Source organism: Dermacentor albipictus, chromosome 8, assembly GCF_038994185.2.
Source record: "Dermacentor albipictus isolate Rhodes 1998 colony chromosome 8, USDA_Dalb.pri_finalv2, whole genome shotgun sequence".
Lineage (NCBI taxonomy): Eukaryota > Metazoa > Arthropoda > Arachnida > Ixodida > Ixodidae > Dermacentor > Dermacentor albipictus.
This window is the reverse complement of record NC_091828.1, coordinates 133948266-133960903: the sequence shown is the minus strand read 5'-3', so window position 1 is coordinate 133960903 and position 12638 is coordinate 133948266. Positions and strand designations below refer to the sequence as shown.

Here is a 12638-nt window from a genome sequence, read left to right as displayed (position 1 = left end):
TCGCCATTTCGTGCGGCTTGTAATGCGCTGCTGTGTCTTCCATCAGCATGACTTCGTATGACACGCTCCGCTGCGGATTGCGCTTCTTCGTCGCATCGCCGAATTCGACTCACCCCGACCTGAACGAAGTTCCTAGGGTATTGTGACTAGTGCAGTGCGCGAAGCCGAGTGGCGCCTGGATGGTGCGACAAACCAAAAAAAAATAAAGAAGAAAGACGACGACAAAGAGGGTGCGCGCGCGCGTGAGTCCAGTGTTTGACAAGAAACGACGACGAAAAGCGTCAAGCACGAGGACAGGCTGCACAAGTGAACAAAAATTTTAAAAGTTTACGAATTTCGAAAATCCACGAAGTTACAAAACCCAATGATTGCAAAACGCGGAGTTTCAAAGATAACCAATCCTGGAAGTACACAAGGGCCAGATGAGAACAAAAAGCGAAGCGTGAGGTTGGAAGAAGTCGCAGGGTAAACACGAAATAACGTCGGACACCAGACCGGACGTTGAATATGTGCTGTCCGTTTGCGGGCCCGTGAGAGCCACCGAGCCTTGACACGACCGGGGCGTCCTAACTGTGAACCACAAGGCCTGCGGATTCCAGCATTCGCATGCAAAAGACGAGCGGTCGGGCTACAGCCGACCGCTGCCCGGCCAGGACGGCTCTGCCGAATGCTCGTACCGGCTGCGATTCGGTATCGGCGTGTGTCGGGCAAACCTCAAGATGCACCGACAGAACGTACAAGGAGCGCAGAAACAATTGCCAGCAGGTAACCTGTCCCGAAAGCGAAGCTACACTCTGCAAGCGATGCTAGTGTGCACCAGAATTAGCCCCCAAATTAGAGGGAATAAAGGACGAGAAAAAGAATTGCCTACGATTACGTTACTTCTTACAGGAGGCATTCAGAAACCTGGATTGGGAAGAATTGGGGATAAGAGTTAATGGAGAATACCTTAGTAACTTGCGATTCGCTGATGATAATGCCTTGCTTAGTAACTCAGCAGACAAATTGCAATGCATGCTCATTGACCTGGAGAGGCAAAGCAGAAAGGTGGGTTTAAAAAATAATCTGCAGAAAACTAAAGTAATGTTTAACAGTCTCGGAAGAGAACAGCAGTTGACGATAGGTAGCGAGGCAGTGGAAGTGGTAAAGGAATACATCTACTTAGGGCAGGTAGTGACGGCGGATCCGGATGATGAGACTGAAATAATCAGAAGGATAAGAATGGGCTGGGGTGCGTTTGGCAGGCATTCTCACATCGTGAACAGCAGGTTGCCATTATCCCTCAAAAGAAAAGTGTATCAGCTGTGTCTTACCAGTACTCACCTACGGGGCAGAAAACTGGAGGCTTACGAAAAGGGTTCTACTTAAACTGAGGACGACGCAAGGAGCTATGGAAAGAAGAATGATGGGTGTAACGTTAAGGGGTAAGAAAAGAGCAGATTGCGTGAGGGAACAAGCGCGAGTTAATGACATCTTAGTTAAAATCAAGAAAAAGAAATGGGCATGGGCATGAGCAGGACATGTAGTGAGGAGGGAAGATAACCGATGGTCATTAAGGGTTACGGACTGGATTCCAAGAGAAAGGAAGCGTAGCAGAGGGTGGCAGAAAGTCAGGTGGGCGGATGAGATTATGAAGTTTGCAGGGACAACATGGGCACAATTAGCACATGACCGGGGTAGTTGGAGAAGTATGGGAGAGGCCTTTGCCCTGCAGTGGGCATAGCGAGGCTGATGATGATGATGAGGTTACTTCATAATGCGATCTGTTTCGACTTTCGATATATTGAGCCAACGAATTCGAGCAAGACATGTATGTACAGTTTCAGACAACTTTTTCTTCTTTACATATATTCCTGTTTCAAAAACACTCCCCTCCCAGTTCTTGATTGTCATGAAGGAAGCTTTGTGGTCGGAGAAATAGACGGATATATGCTCGACTTGCTGCACCAATACCTGGTTCGGCGTAGCGCACCTCTGGATTCTGGCGGCGACGGCGCTGGGCCTCTGCTCCGGCAGCTTGTTTGGCAGCAGCGGCAGACGAAGTACTTCCACCGGTTGCCTCGCTCATGGCTCAGAGAAAACTGGCTGCGAATTAACTACTTATATAGGCAGACGGATTATACTATAATATAAATGGTCTGTGAGCCTCGGACCGTTCGTCTCGTGTGGAACATTTCGCACCAGCCGCCGCAAACGGAGCGTAGCTTGGCGCAACTGCCTCCCTTATCGGGAGGTCGCGGGAGGCAGCGCGTAGGCGCACGAGACCGTAACAGCGGCGAAGAGAAGCCAGCGACTGGCTGCCACCGCTGACGCTTATAACGAGTCAACTGAAGGTGGCTCTGCGTTTCATCTTGCGAAGCGCGCACCGTGATCCGCTGGTACCGAGCCAGCGCTTCGGCAACCGGAGAACACCGCGCGTGCTCGCGCGGGGGCCACCACGGAGGAGGGGTGGCGGGCAGACGCAGTGGCGTACGCCGGCGGCTGTGCGTTTCCGCTTGGGCAGCAGCACATCATCGCGATCATCCGCCACCCAGCCGTTCTCCGATTGCCGCCGCACAGGGGTGGCATTGGAGGAGGAGCGAAGAGAGCAAGGCTCGCGCCGTGCGCGAGAGAAGGCGCCAGGAGCAAGGTAAGTATACCCGGTAGCGAAGCTTCCATAGGAGCCCATACGTTCGAAACATGGCGGTCCATCGGCGGTTCATGGGGCTTAGCGCCATCTGTATGTGGTGGGAACACTTCCGGCGGAAGAAAAAATAATGTGACGCCAGGTGCGTTAAAAGCAGAAGTCAGGTAATTTTGTTTTCGACGGCGCGAAATTTGTTTTGTTGGCCTGCTTTTGCAGCTATATATTCAAATGCCCCGCCATTCGCCTTGATGGGCGCTTCAAGCTTCAGCGCGGAAAGCGATGCAGGAAAAGCCAGCCGTACGGTTGTTGAAATCGCACCCTTGCACAGAACATACTTTCTTAGGAGGCCGACGAAAGCTTTAGGTGTAGAGTGCTGATCGTTTAGTCGGACGCCAAGCCCGTCGGCCGGCGCAGTCGCACGAAAACAACTACACAATTATTTGTCGGTCGTAACTCACTACTTTTGACTGAACAGATTAAGGAGCGATGAAGCTACCCGCGTCACCAAATTCAAACAAACTTCGACAAGCAAGAAAGCACGAACTGTGAAGGGGGCGCATTTCAACTGGTGAACTTTACGAGTGTGCCTTTCTGCCCATTTCAAGATGTGCTTTGCATTGCGACTGATAGTGGCGTCAACGCCCCCTCTAAGGATGGGTACTGAAAATAAATGCATTTATTAATAAGAATAAAATGGAATAAACTTGTATTTTCTTAACTCGTCACGAATATATAAAATTGATCAGGAATATTATTTTTGTTGCATGAATCTAACTGTGTGTCGCTTGAATTTAAAAAAAAACGTTTTTTTCTTTCCCAATGTTTGTTCCCTCCAAACATAGTCGCGCTTCAATCGCTGCTCCCATAACCCCCCTTGCTGATGTCGGTGACAATCTGTACTGAACCGCTTTTCGCCTGCAGCTTCGCGGCCTATTTGGATCGACCTTGCCAAGAGCGCGCGCAGCAGGGTTGCCAGATTTGGCTACCTTGCGCCAAATTGGCTACTTTTTGAGGCTGTTGGCGGGGGGAAAATGCCTTGGCTACTGCGCTACTTTTCTGGCTACTTTTGAAATAGCTTGACTGTTGTAAAAATTGGATAGAAACTTGTGTTGCTCATATTCTGCAGCAACATTAGCAAATATTTAGGCCAACGCACGACGACGACACTTCAAATCTTTTTAAGCTGGTCCATCATCATTGTCAATCTGACTCGGGCGCTTTCATTTCATGCAAAGGATTTTGCACTGGTGACGTCACAGCGTGTTCCATCTTCGCATTAACGTTCCGCGTCCGGCCTTCCGCACATTGGGCTTCGTCGATTTTCGGAGTTCTGGCAGCCCGCTGGCAGCCAGCTAGTGCTGGTCCTGATGGGCAGTCAACGTGAGGTGGGATCCTAAGACAACCTGAAGCTGCCTGAAGTTTGCAAAATTGAACACTTGGACAGCTGGCCGCGGGATAAGCGTAAACATGCCACCAGCACGTCAGCGGCCGGTCTGGCCGGCGCGCTCTCGGCGTAGTCGTTTCATTTATGTGTTCCCAGCTTGAAAATATACAGCTGTATTCGGGAATACGATCACTTTTGCGAGATTTCGCGCGATTGGACATCTCACTTTGCAGAGCGTAACAAAAGGCCTGCGACGCGTCCGATGCCAAGACGCAAAATCGCTCGTAAATAATCGCGAAAGCGATCGCTCGAGGATGCCTGGAGCTTTGACATTCTTTTTACTCATTGACACCTGAACTGGAGCTGTGATTCTGATTTGAGATAATATTCTAGTCATATTACACGCTGGTCAATGCACTCTTAGGTGTAGTCATTCACACACGTTTCATTATATTTTTTGTATGTTCCTACGTTTACTGATAGCAGCTTTAAGTGTTGGTTGTGGTAATGTCTGCAGAGTTACATATTAAATGAAAATGCAACGTTTTTCCACAATGTGGCTACTTTTTTGGCTACATTTCTCTATGTGGCCAAAGTTGGCTACTTTTCTGGCTACTTCCCGTGATTTTTTGGCTACTTTTCAAATTTTGGACCTGGCAACCCTGAGTTAGAGCAGCGTGCTGGCCCCGGCTTCGCCCCGGCTACGGAGCTGGTTACGGCGAGGCGAAGCGCAGGAACGGGCGCCAAAGAGATGCGCTCTTAAAAAACGAGTTGTTTTTGAATTGGCCGTCAGGGCAGTGTGCGAGTGCACCATATGTCAGTTCGTGACCTGTAGACATTCGATAGATTGTGGGAACGGGAACAGAAAATAATGCGTAGGGAGTGCGGTGTTTGATCGCTTTTGTTTCGGCCTTATTTTACAGCTATAGATAGGACAACTTATGGAAAAATAAGGAGTTGCTAGTCCTACTTTGTTGTGCAAACCTGCGTGTCGGTCTGTTATTCGTACTGTGCTCCTAGGTCAGCGCGTCCTCTAAATCTGCATGAGCCGACTAGCCCCCTTTATTATTCTCCTCTCTATTCTGCTTGCTTTCACTTATTTATCATGATTACACGTTTCCAAATTTATATCTGTAATACAATTCTGAAATCGGCCCGAGTATAGACCAAACACCGTTAACGTGTAGGTGACACAGCCTTGTTACAAGGTCATCATCTTCCGGCACGCATGATACATTATATTGTTTCTGTCCTGAGCTTTGTCTCAACCGAGATAACTAGGTCACCAAATTATACACATTTGACATTACTAACCAGGTGACTGCTTTTCGTACAGCCAACAGCCGTTTGCCCTTCGAAAATTCCGTTGTCAGAACGGCAGGTCCCGGCTTACGCTTTCGTGATTTTCCTCCATTTGATCTGTCTGTGCATTGCTGCGAGAACAGACTCCGCCCCTCTCCTTTTCTTTTCTTAATGTGAAAGCATTTTATGCCCCTATAAGCGGAAAGTCTGGCGAGCGTATGGCCTTAACATCTTGATGGTACCAAAACCCACGCGACCAAATGATGACGTCACGTTCCCGGCACTGGACCTCCTACGGTGAATTAAAGTGAAGTAAAACGAATTAAAGGTAGAACAACTTAGAGCAAGGTGTCTCAAGGTGGAGTAAAGTGAATTAAGGTGAAGTAAAGTGAGCGAAGGTGATTTAAAGTGCATTAAAATGGATTGAGGTAGGTACAAACAAGAGAAAGGTGGATTACGTTGGATTAAGATGGATTAAAGTGGATTAAGGTTCGGGCAAATCAAAGCGAAATGGATTGAGGTGGATAAAGGTAGATTAACGTGGATTTCGCCTATAAGGTGAATGCGCCTATAAAGCCTGAGTACACGGTTGTTTTTGTACTCGGTGCCCATTCCAGTCAAGCCAACGGAGTTCGAGCGTGCTCACCAACGGAGCGCCGTCGCCCCGGAGGCATTGTGTTGGGTGATAGGACAGCTTGAGCACGCATTTATGGCAAAGCAACAAGCTAAAAACCGAGTTCAACATAATAAAATCGAACCGCCTGCGCCAATCCAATGTTCTGGAAACCGCTGTCTACAGAACAAAGCAGCTGCAGTTTTGTCAACCATCACGAGTGGTTGTCTGGCATATCACGCCCCACATCATCCGTAGATCCCCAAACTCTCTCTCCAGTGACCATTTCGAACGCTCTTCACTGACAAGTGTTCCGTGAAATTAGTTTTGTTTCTGCACTCTCGTTTTTCTGCAGCCATTGCAGTTCGCCTACATTTCGTTCGAATAATCGTAGAGGGCTTAAATTGCGCGAAATGAGATTCGTCGTTCAGCTGGTCGTGGCTGCAAGAATCCGTAATGTCACATATATCAGAACAAGAAAGAGAAGTTACTTGTTCCGGAAGTCTTATTCTCCCTTCAAGTTCACTATGTTATGTCTTGAATGCTTGGTTGCTATTCCCTTGCGTACTGCTTTTGATTTACATTCAGTTGGCTCGGTAGTCTCCAGTTTGTTGCATTCGCGAATTGCACATGAGTTATGGGATGGCCATAGCGCTACCACGAAAACAATCCTTAATGCAGGAGTTCCAAAAACTCCTTCTAATAATGGTGCATGTCGCTCTCCCCAAATATTTAGTTTCATCACGGTATTCGAGTCTCATCGTTGACACCTAATGGCACAAAAGCCCTAAAATAAGCTCTGTGTAAGCGATGTACAAAAAAACACACACACACGGATATTTAAAATGCGCCATTCCTTTCATATTTCATATACATATCGGGGGTGTGGAACCGGCGACATGCATCAACCCCTATGTGTTGTTTACTCCTTTCGCAGATTGGTCTCATGGACGTTTTTGTGTCACGCTGCACTTCGGCATCAGCGTATGTAGGCGGCGACGCCCGACTGGAAGTGAACTGTGATGGGCTGCCTTTTACGCGGCTCCAGGACCAACAGACGTGCCCGGCGCTCACTGAATCTGACTTCTTCCCACTTCACGAATGGCAACTGTGCGCCCTGGGAAACGCTGCTGGTATCCTTCAGCTACAAAAGCCTCGAAGCGGCACTACGACGACGGAGCGTGGAACCTGCGACACGGCCTCAACCCTTATATATTGTCCTCTACTTTCGCAGGTTAGTCACAAGCACTATTCTTCGATTAATGTTAACATTGCTTTGCCGGTTTTTCTTGTGTTCAAAGCAGTGTGTTTCTTTGACGTCACGCAGGTTACTCGTAAGACGTCAGTTTGTTGTTTGGCTACGTTCCGCTTTTTATTTCTTGATTTTGCTGCTGTGTGGAGGCGATATAGAGCCGAACCTGGGGCCCGATACTGCACAGTTTGAACGAATACTTGAAGGCCAAAACACAATGTTGAAAAGGCTGTCAGCTATGAAGAACAAGTTCTCTGCTGAAACAGAAGAACGGAAGGCTCGTATTGTGTCATTAGAAGAAACAATCACAGGAGTGGATGATATTCGTTCTTCATTGGCTAACGTTGCAGCGCAGCAGCGTCAGAATCAGGTAACATTGTTGGCTTTTGGTTCAAAAATTGACGATATTGAGAATCGCCAAAGGCGAGATAATCAACTTTTTTATGGTTTTGAAGATAGTGATAATGGCGAAAACGCAACTACATCAAGTGAACTTGTCTCAAACCTGTGCCGCACGAAACTGGAACTTAATGCTGTTGGAATTGAGCGCGCTCACAGCATCGGAACCTATCGAGCAGATAAAGCACGCCCAATTATAGTGAAGTTTTCCTCTTTCAAAGAGCGCCAACAAGTATTAAATAAGGCACGCAAGTTAAAGGGCACGAACTATATATAGCATTCCCGAAATTTTTTCACGCGTGGTGAGGGATAAAAGAAGCTGTTTATGGAATTTTGCGAAACAGAATCGGCAAGAAGGTATTAAAGCAGTACCAAAGTTTGATGCTTTGCATGTGGACAAACGCTATCAGATTGATAGCGTGACCAACAAAGGGAAGCAGATGTGACCATCACCAGTTACTCAAATAAAACAAATGCTGAGTGTTTTGATGATCAACTGCAGGAGCATAAGAAATAAAGTCGATTCTTTCCATATCCTTCTTAGATCAGTTGAGCCGTCAATAGTTATTGGCACCGAGTCGTGGTTGGATTCGAGTGTCTTATGCTATCTTCGGCTGGTCGCTTCCATCCCCCGAAGCAGAGTCGGGCAGATTCGGCGTTCCCCGAGCTCAGAGGTAGAGGACGAGCGCGCAAGCCAAACGTGCGACACGCTCTCGGAGGAGGCAATGGCAGATGCTAAACCACGTGACTACTACCAACGTCCGATGTTTCGCTTATCGAAAGCTCCCGGCGCTGCCGGGAAAACCGGCGGACGCGCCGGCGGGACGAGCGTTCGTCGCAGTGGCCTAGGTTGCCTAGGTTACGGTGGGCCGTCGCCAACAGCAGCAACGCGGCTCTGCGATGACGTTTCAATTTCGATGACTGCTCCGACGACAGGGCTCGGAGCGCCTCAGAGCGCTCGAAGGTGGAGGAGAGCAATCGAGAGGAACCTGCCGAACGCAGGGCGGGCAACCTCTTTCAACCAGCCGAAGACAACGCCGCTCGCGAGAGCGCTCCAGAGCGCTCAGAAACGACCAGTCGAAGATGGCATTAAATTCTGAAGTTTTTCCAGATGGCTATCATTGTTTCAGACGCGATCGAAAAGCAAGAGAGGGAGGGGTATTTGTTCTCGTTAGCTCAAGCTTATCGTGTGTACCGCTGGAAGGTTCTAAAGCCGATCTTGGGTCTGTTTTTGGAAAGTGAGGCTATCTAAAGGGAAAAGTCTTGGTATTCGATCATATTACCGTCCTGACGGATCATCATACGACCAGTTTGTTCAGCTGTCTGCTTTCCTTCATACGCTTGAAAACGACATCATAAAACTAGGGGGAGATATTAATCTTCCGGGTATAGACTGGTCGTACGATGACCCTGTGGCGTCGGTCACTGGCCATGTGTAGTCTGCATTTCTGGATCTCGTCTGTGATTTTCCGTTTCAGCAGTACATTCGTGATGCATCGCGGAACGACGGCACAGCTCGCGTACCTGATTTGCTCTTGTGTAAAGTTCCAAAAATTAAAATGAATCTGAATGTACTTCCCGGCTTAAGTGACCATTGTGTTTTTACTGCTAACATAAACGTTCAGTATGTGTCCGTGCCGCAAAAGGAACCCAGAAAGATTTGCGTGTAAGTGTATAAGAAGGCTGATATTGGTGCTATATTTCGGCGTTTGAGTCATTTTCCTACCCTTGATGCATTAGTTGATGAATTGAACATTGAAGAGTTATGGAAGCTGTTTAAAGACAAGCTTTTTGAATTGCGCGATACATTTGTTCCTACTCATGTTATCTCATCTGAACAGTCAAAGGACGCCTTGGTTTAATCATCAGCTGCGCACACCAATACGCAAAATTAGGAGACCTTATCTCAAGTTTCGGAGAGAGAAATCCCAGAATACTTGGTTAGAAATGAAATGTTTGAAAAAAAGCTTTCAGTGTCTTGCGGAGCAGGCCAAGCATACTTACTCTGAAGACCTTGGTGTGAAGTTGCTCAAAGATTGAAAAGAGTTCTGGAGATTTGTTAGGTGTAACGGTAAAGAAAACAATCTTTTTTGTTTTCACTTTGTCTTCATCAGCATGAATTATGGCTTCAGGGCTGTTTAAGGGGGGGGGGGGGGGGGGGGGGGCCTTAAACAGCCCTGAAGCCATAATTGATGCTGATGAAGACAAAGTGAAAACAAAAAGATTCGAAGGAATTCTGGAGATTTATTAGGTGTAACGGTAAAGAAAACAATTCTATACCCCCCCCCCCTTAAACATCTATGAAACCATAATTGATGCTGATGAAGACAAAGTGAAACTTTTTAGCAATTTCTTCTTGTCAGCGTTTAGACCAAAGCCTTCTTGCACTGTTAATGTGATCTGCCAAATGGACATTAAACAAATGCCTGAGGTTATATTTGGTGTAGAAAGTTTGCGTAAATTACTGCAGGAGATGAAGCCGACGGTCGCTTGTGGCCCTGATCATATTCCGGCATCGATTCTTAAAGACTCTTCTGGAATATTGTGTTTTTTTACTTTTCTCAGTCATTTACAAAGTGTTTATCTGAGTCTTGTTTAGCGCCTGATTGGAAGCTGGCACCCCTCGTACCCATTCGCAAAGGCGGATCGAGAAGTGCCGTTGAGAACTACTGACCGGTGTCTTTAACAAGTATCCCATGCAAGCTAATGTAACATATAATTTATACTTCAATCATGTCGCATTTAGTTAAGCACAATATTCGAAGCTCTTGTCAACGTGGTTTTCGACAACATTTTTCAACCTCTACCCAGTTAGTAGAATTCTTTCATGAACTGGCCTCGGCAGTAGACAAAACCGAAATAATAGACTGCATATTTTTGAGAGAGAGAGAGAGAGAGAGCAAAGAGAGGAAAGGCAGGGAGGTCAACCAGACGAGCGTCCAGTTTGCTACCCTACACTGGGGGAAGGGAAAGGGGGAAAAGAAAGAAAGAAAGCGGGATAGAGGGAACACTGTCTGTGCACGCAGCGAAGTGCTTGGAAATCAGTCAAGTCAAAGCAAATGCTCCGTCGATACGTTAGGCTGCCGTCAATCTTGGTGGTTCATAGCTGGTGATGCACGTTGAAGTTACCAGTGAAGACCAAGGATCCGGTGGGCGTCAGCAGTACGTTGCAGTACGTGGCAGTATATTTTTAAGCTAAACCCCGGCCGTTCTGACTTCAGTGCGAATATAATGATACGGGTGAACCATGATGCTTACTCAAGCGTTGCAAGTACTGAATTGAGAGCATCCAGCACTTGCATTGCACTTCGCGCTGACGGAGTGTGCATGTTATTTCAAAATAGCTTTTGATGTGGTTGCACATAATCTTCTAATCTCAAAACTTAGGGCCTACAAATTGGACAACAGTGTCATAGCTTGGATTGCCGAATATCTTCGTGCAAGAGAGCAGTCTGTGGTGCTCAACGGTTTTTCTTCTGTATATGTTCCAGTTACCTCAGGTATTCCTCAGGGATCAGTTTTGGGTCCCCTTTTATTTCTACTCTTTATTAATGATATTGAAAGTGACCTTACGTCTTCATTTAGAATGTTTGCGAATGACTGTGTCATTTATTGAGTCAGAGATAACGCGAGTGACATTTCATCATTACAGACTGATTTAGACCTTATAGGAACATGGTGCAATACATTGGAAATGTCACGAAATGTTCCAAAATATGTTCACGTCACCTTTCCAAGGAAGCGCGAATGTCAGTCATGTACTTACACCTTGAGAAATATGGCATTAAAGAAGTTTGACAAATACAAATGTTTAGGAATTTTAATGACGTCTGACTTACGATGGAACAGGCACATTATGCATATTAGGAATAATGCAATACGTTCATTAGGATTCCTCCACCGTACCTTCAGTCAGTTGCCGAATAAATTAAAAAAGCAATCGTACTTCACTTATCTTCGTAGTTTACTTGATTACGCTTGCATTTGTTGAGATCCGTACATGGCTGATCTCACTGAACAGCTTGAAAGAGCGCAGAATAGAGCAGCTAGGTTTGTTCTTAATAACTATAGTAGAAAATTAAGTATGACAGAAAGTAAAATTGAATTATCGTGGCAAGCCTTAAAAGACCGGCGAGAAGATTAGAGGTTGAAATTTTTTCACGCTGTTTATTATTCTAAAAGAGGGATCGAGAGAGAAAGATATACTAAGTCACCTACATATACGTCGTTGAGACGCGACCATGCACTGAAAGTCTGCGAGTTTCCTTTCAGGGCTCACGTCTTTAGGTATTCTTTTTTGTTCGATCTATAAGAGAATGGAATGCTCTTTCACCTAACATTGTTAATATTGAAAACAACGATGCGTTTTATTGCGCTTTACATGTGTGATCACTTGTTTCTTTTTATAAAATGTAATCCCCCCTGCCGTAATGCCCGCGTGGGCGATGCAGGTATGTTATAAGTACATAAAATATTTAGAACGTTGTTACATTACATTCCGCTTCTGTGAAGTGAAGTGGTCTAAATGTATTCCAGTAACCTTTTTTTTTATTCATACATAAAAAACGTGAAATCATTAACATTACCGGTACCCGTGCACAGAGTAAGCTTTATGCTCTGTGCAATGTAAGCTTAACAGGAAAGATTTGTGCAGCTTTATTTAAACTTTATCAGCGTGCTCTCATCGAAATCTTTCTGTGGCACTACGTTTCGAAACTTGATGTCATTGATCACTTAGTGTTACGTTGTATATTTTCTTTATAAATGTGAAAAAGCGCAGCCGACACACAGGCCATCGTTTTACCTAATCACTCTAGTAAAAAAAAAACGGTCATTCACAAGCGTTTCAAACATACCTGACCTTCACGCAGCTATATGTTTTTTTTTTACTGTAAAGTTAGGAAAAATAGTTTGTCATTACGCTTCTCAAAGCACTCAAGCATCACTGCCTGCAGTACTACGACTCCGAACGTTTTCCTTTTGGATACAAACAAACTGGTATACATAGTACGCAAAGGAGAAGGAGACAAACGAGAGGAAAGACAGGGAGGTTAGCCAGTGT

At 46.1% G+C, this 12638-nt stretch overlaps 2 protein-coding genes across 7 annotated transcripts in view; one reads left to right on the top strand and one right to left on the bottom strand.

The window, feature by feature from the left end:
- The window catches only part of LOC135913476 (chaoptin-like), a 372394-nt gene that overhangs the window by 163733 nt on the left and 196023 nt on the right, over window positions 1-12638 (top strand). Inside the window, exons 1-2 of one of the 2 annotated variants that reach the window (XM_065446030.2) lie at window positions 2524-2629; window positions 6863-7159. In XM_065446030.2, the coding sequence (XP_065302102.1) occupies window positions 7027-7159 (133 nt within the window). In that variant the 5' untranslated portion in view covers window positions 2524-2629; window positions 6863-7026. Of the gene's footprint in view, window positions 1-2523; window positions 2630-6862; window positions 7160-12638 lie in introns of those variants that run through there. The other variant, XM_070524538.1, reaches the window with a different exon arrangement.
- LOC139049188 (uncharacterized) overlaps window positions 1-12638 on the bottom strand; it is a 451752-nt gene that overhangs the window by 288240 nt on the left and 150874 nt on the right. The window lies entirely within an intron of this gene.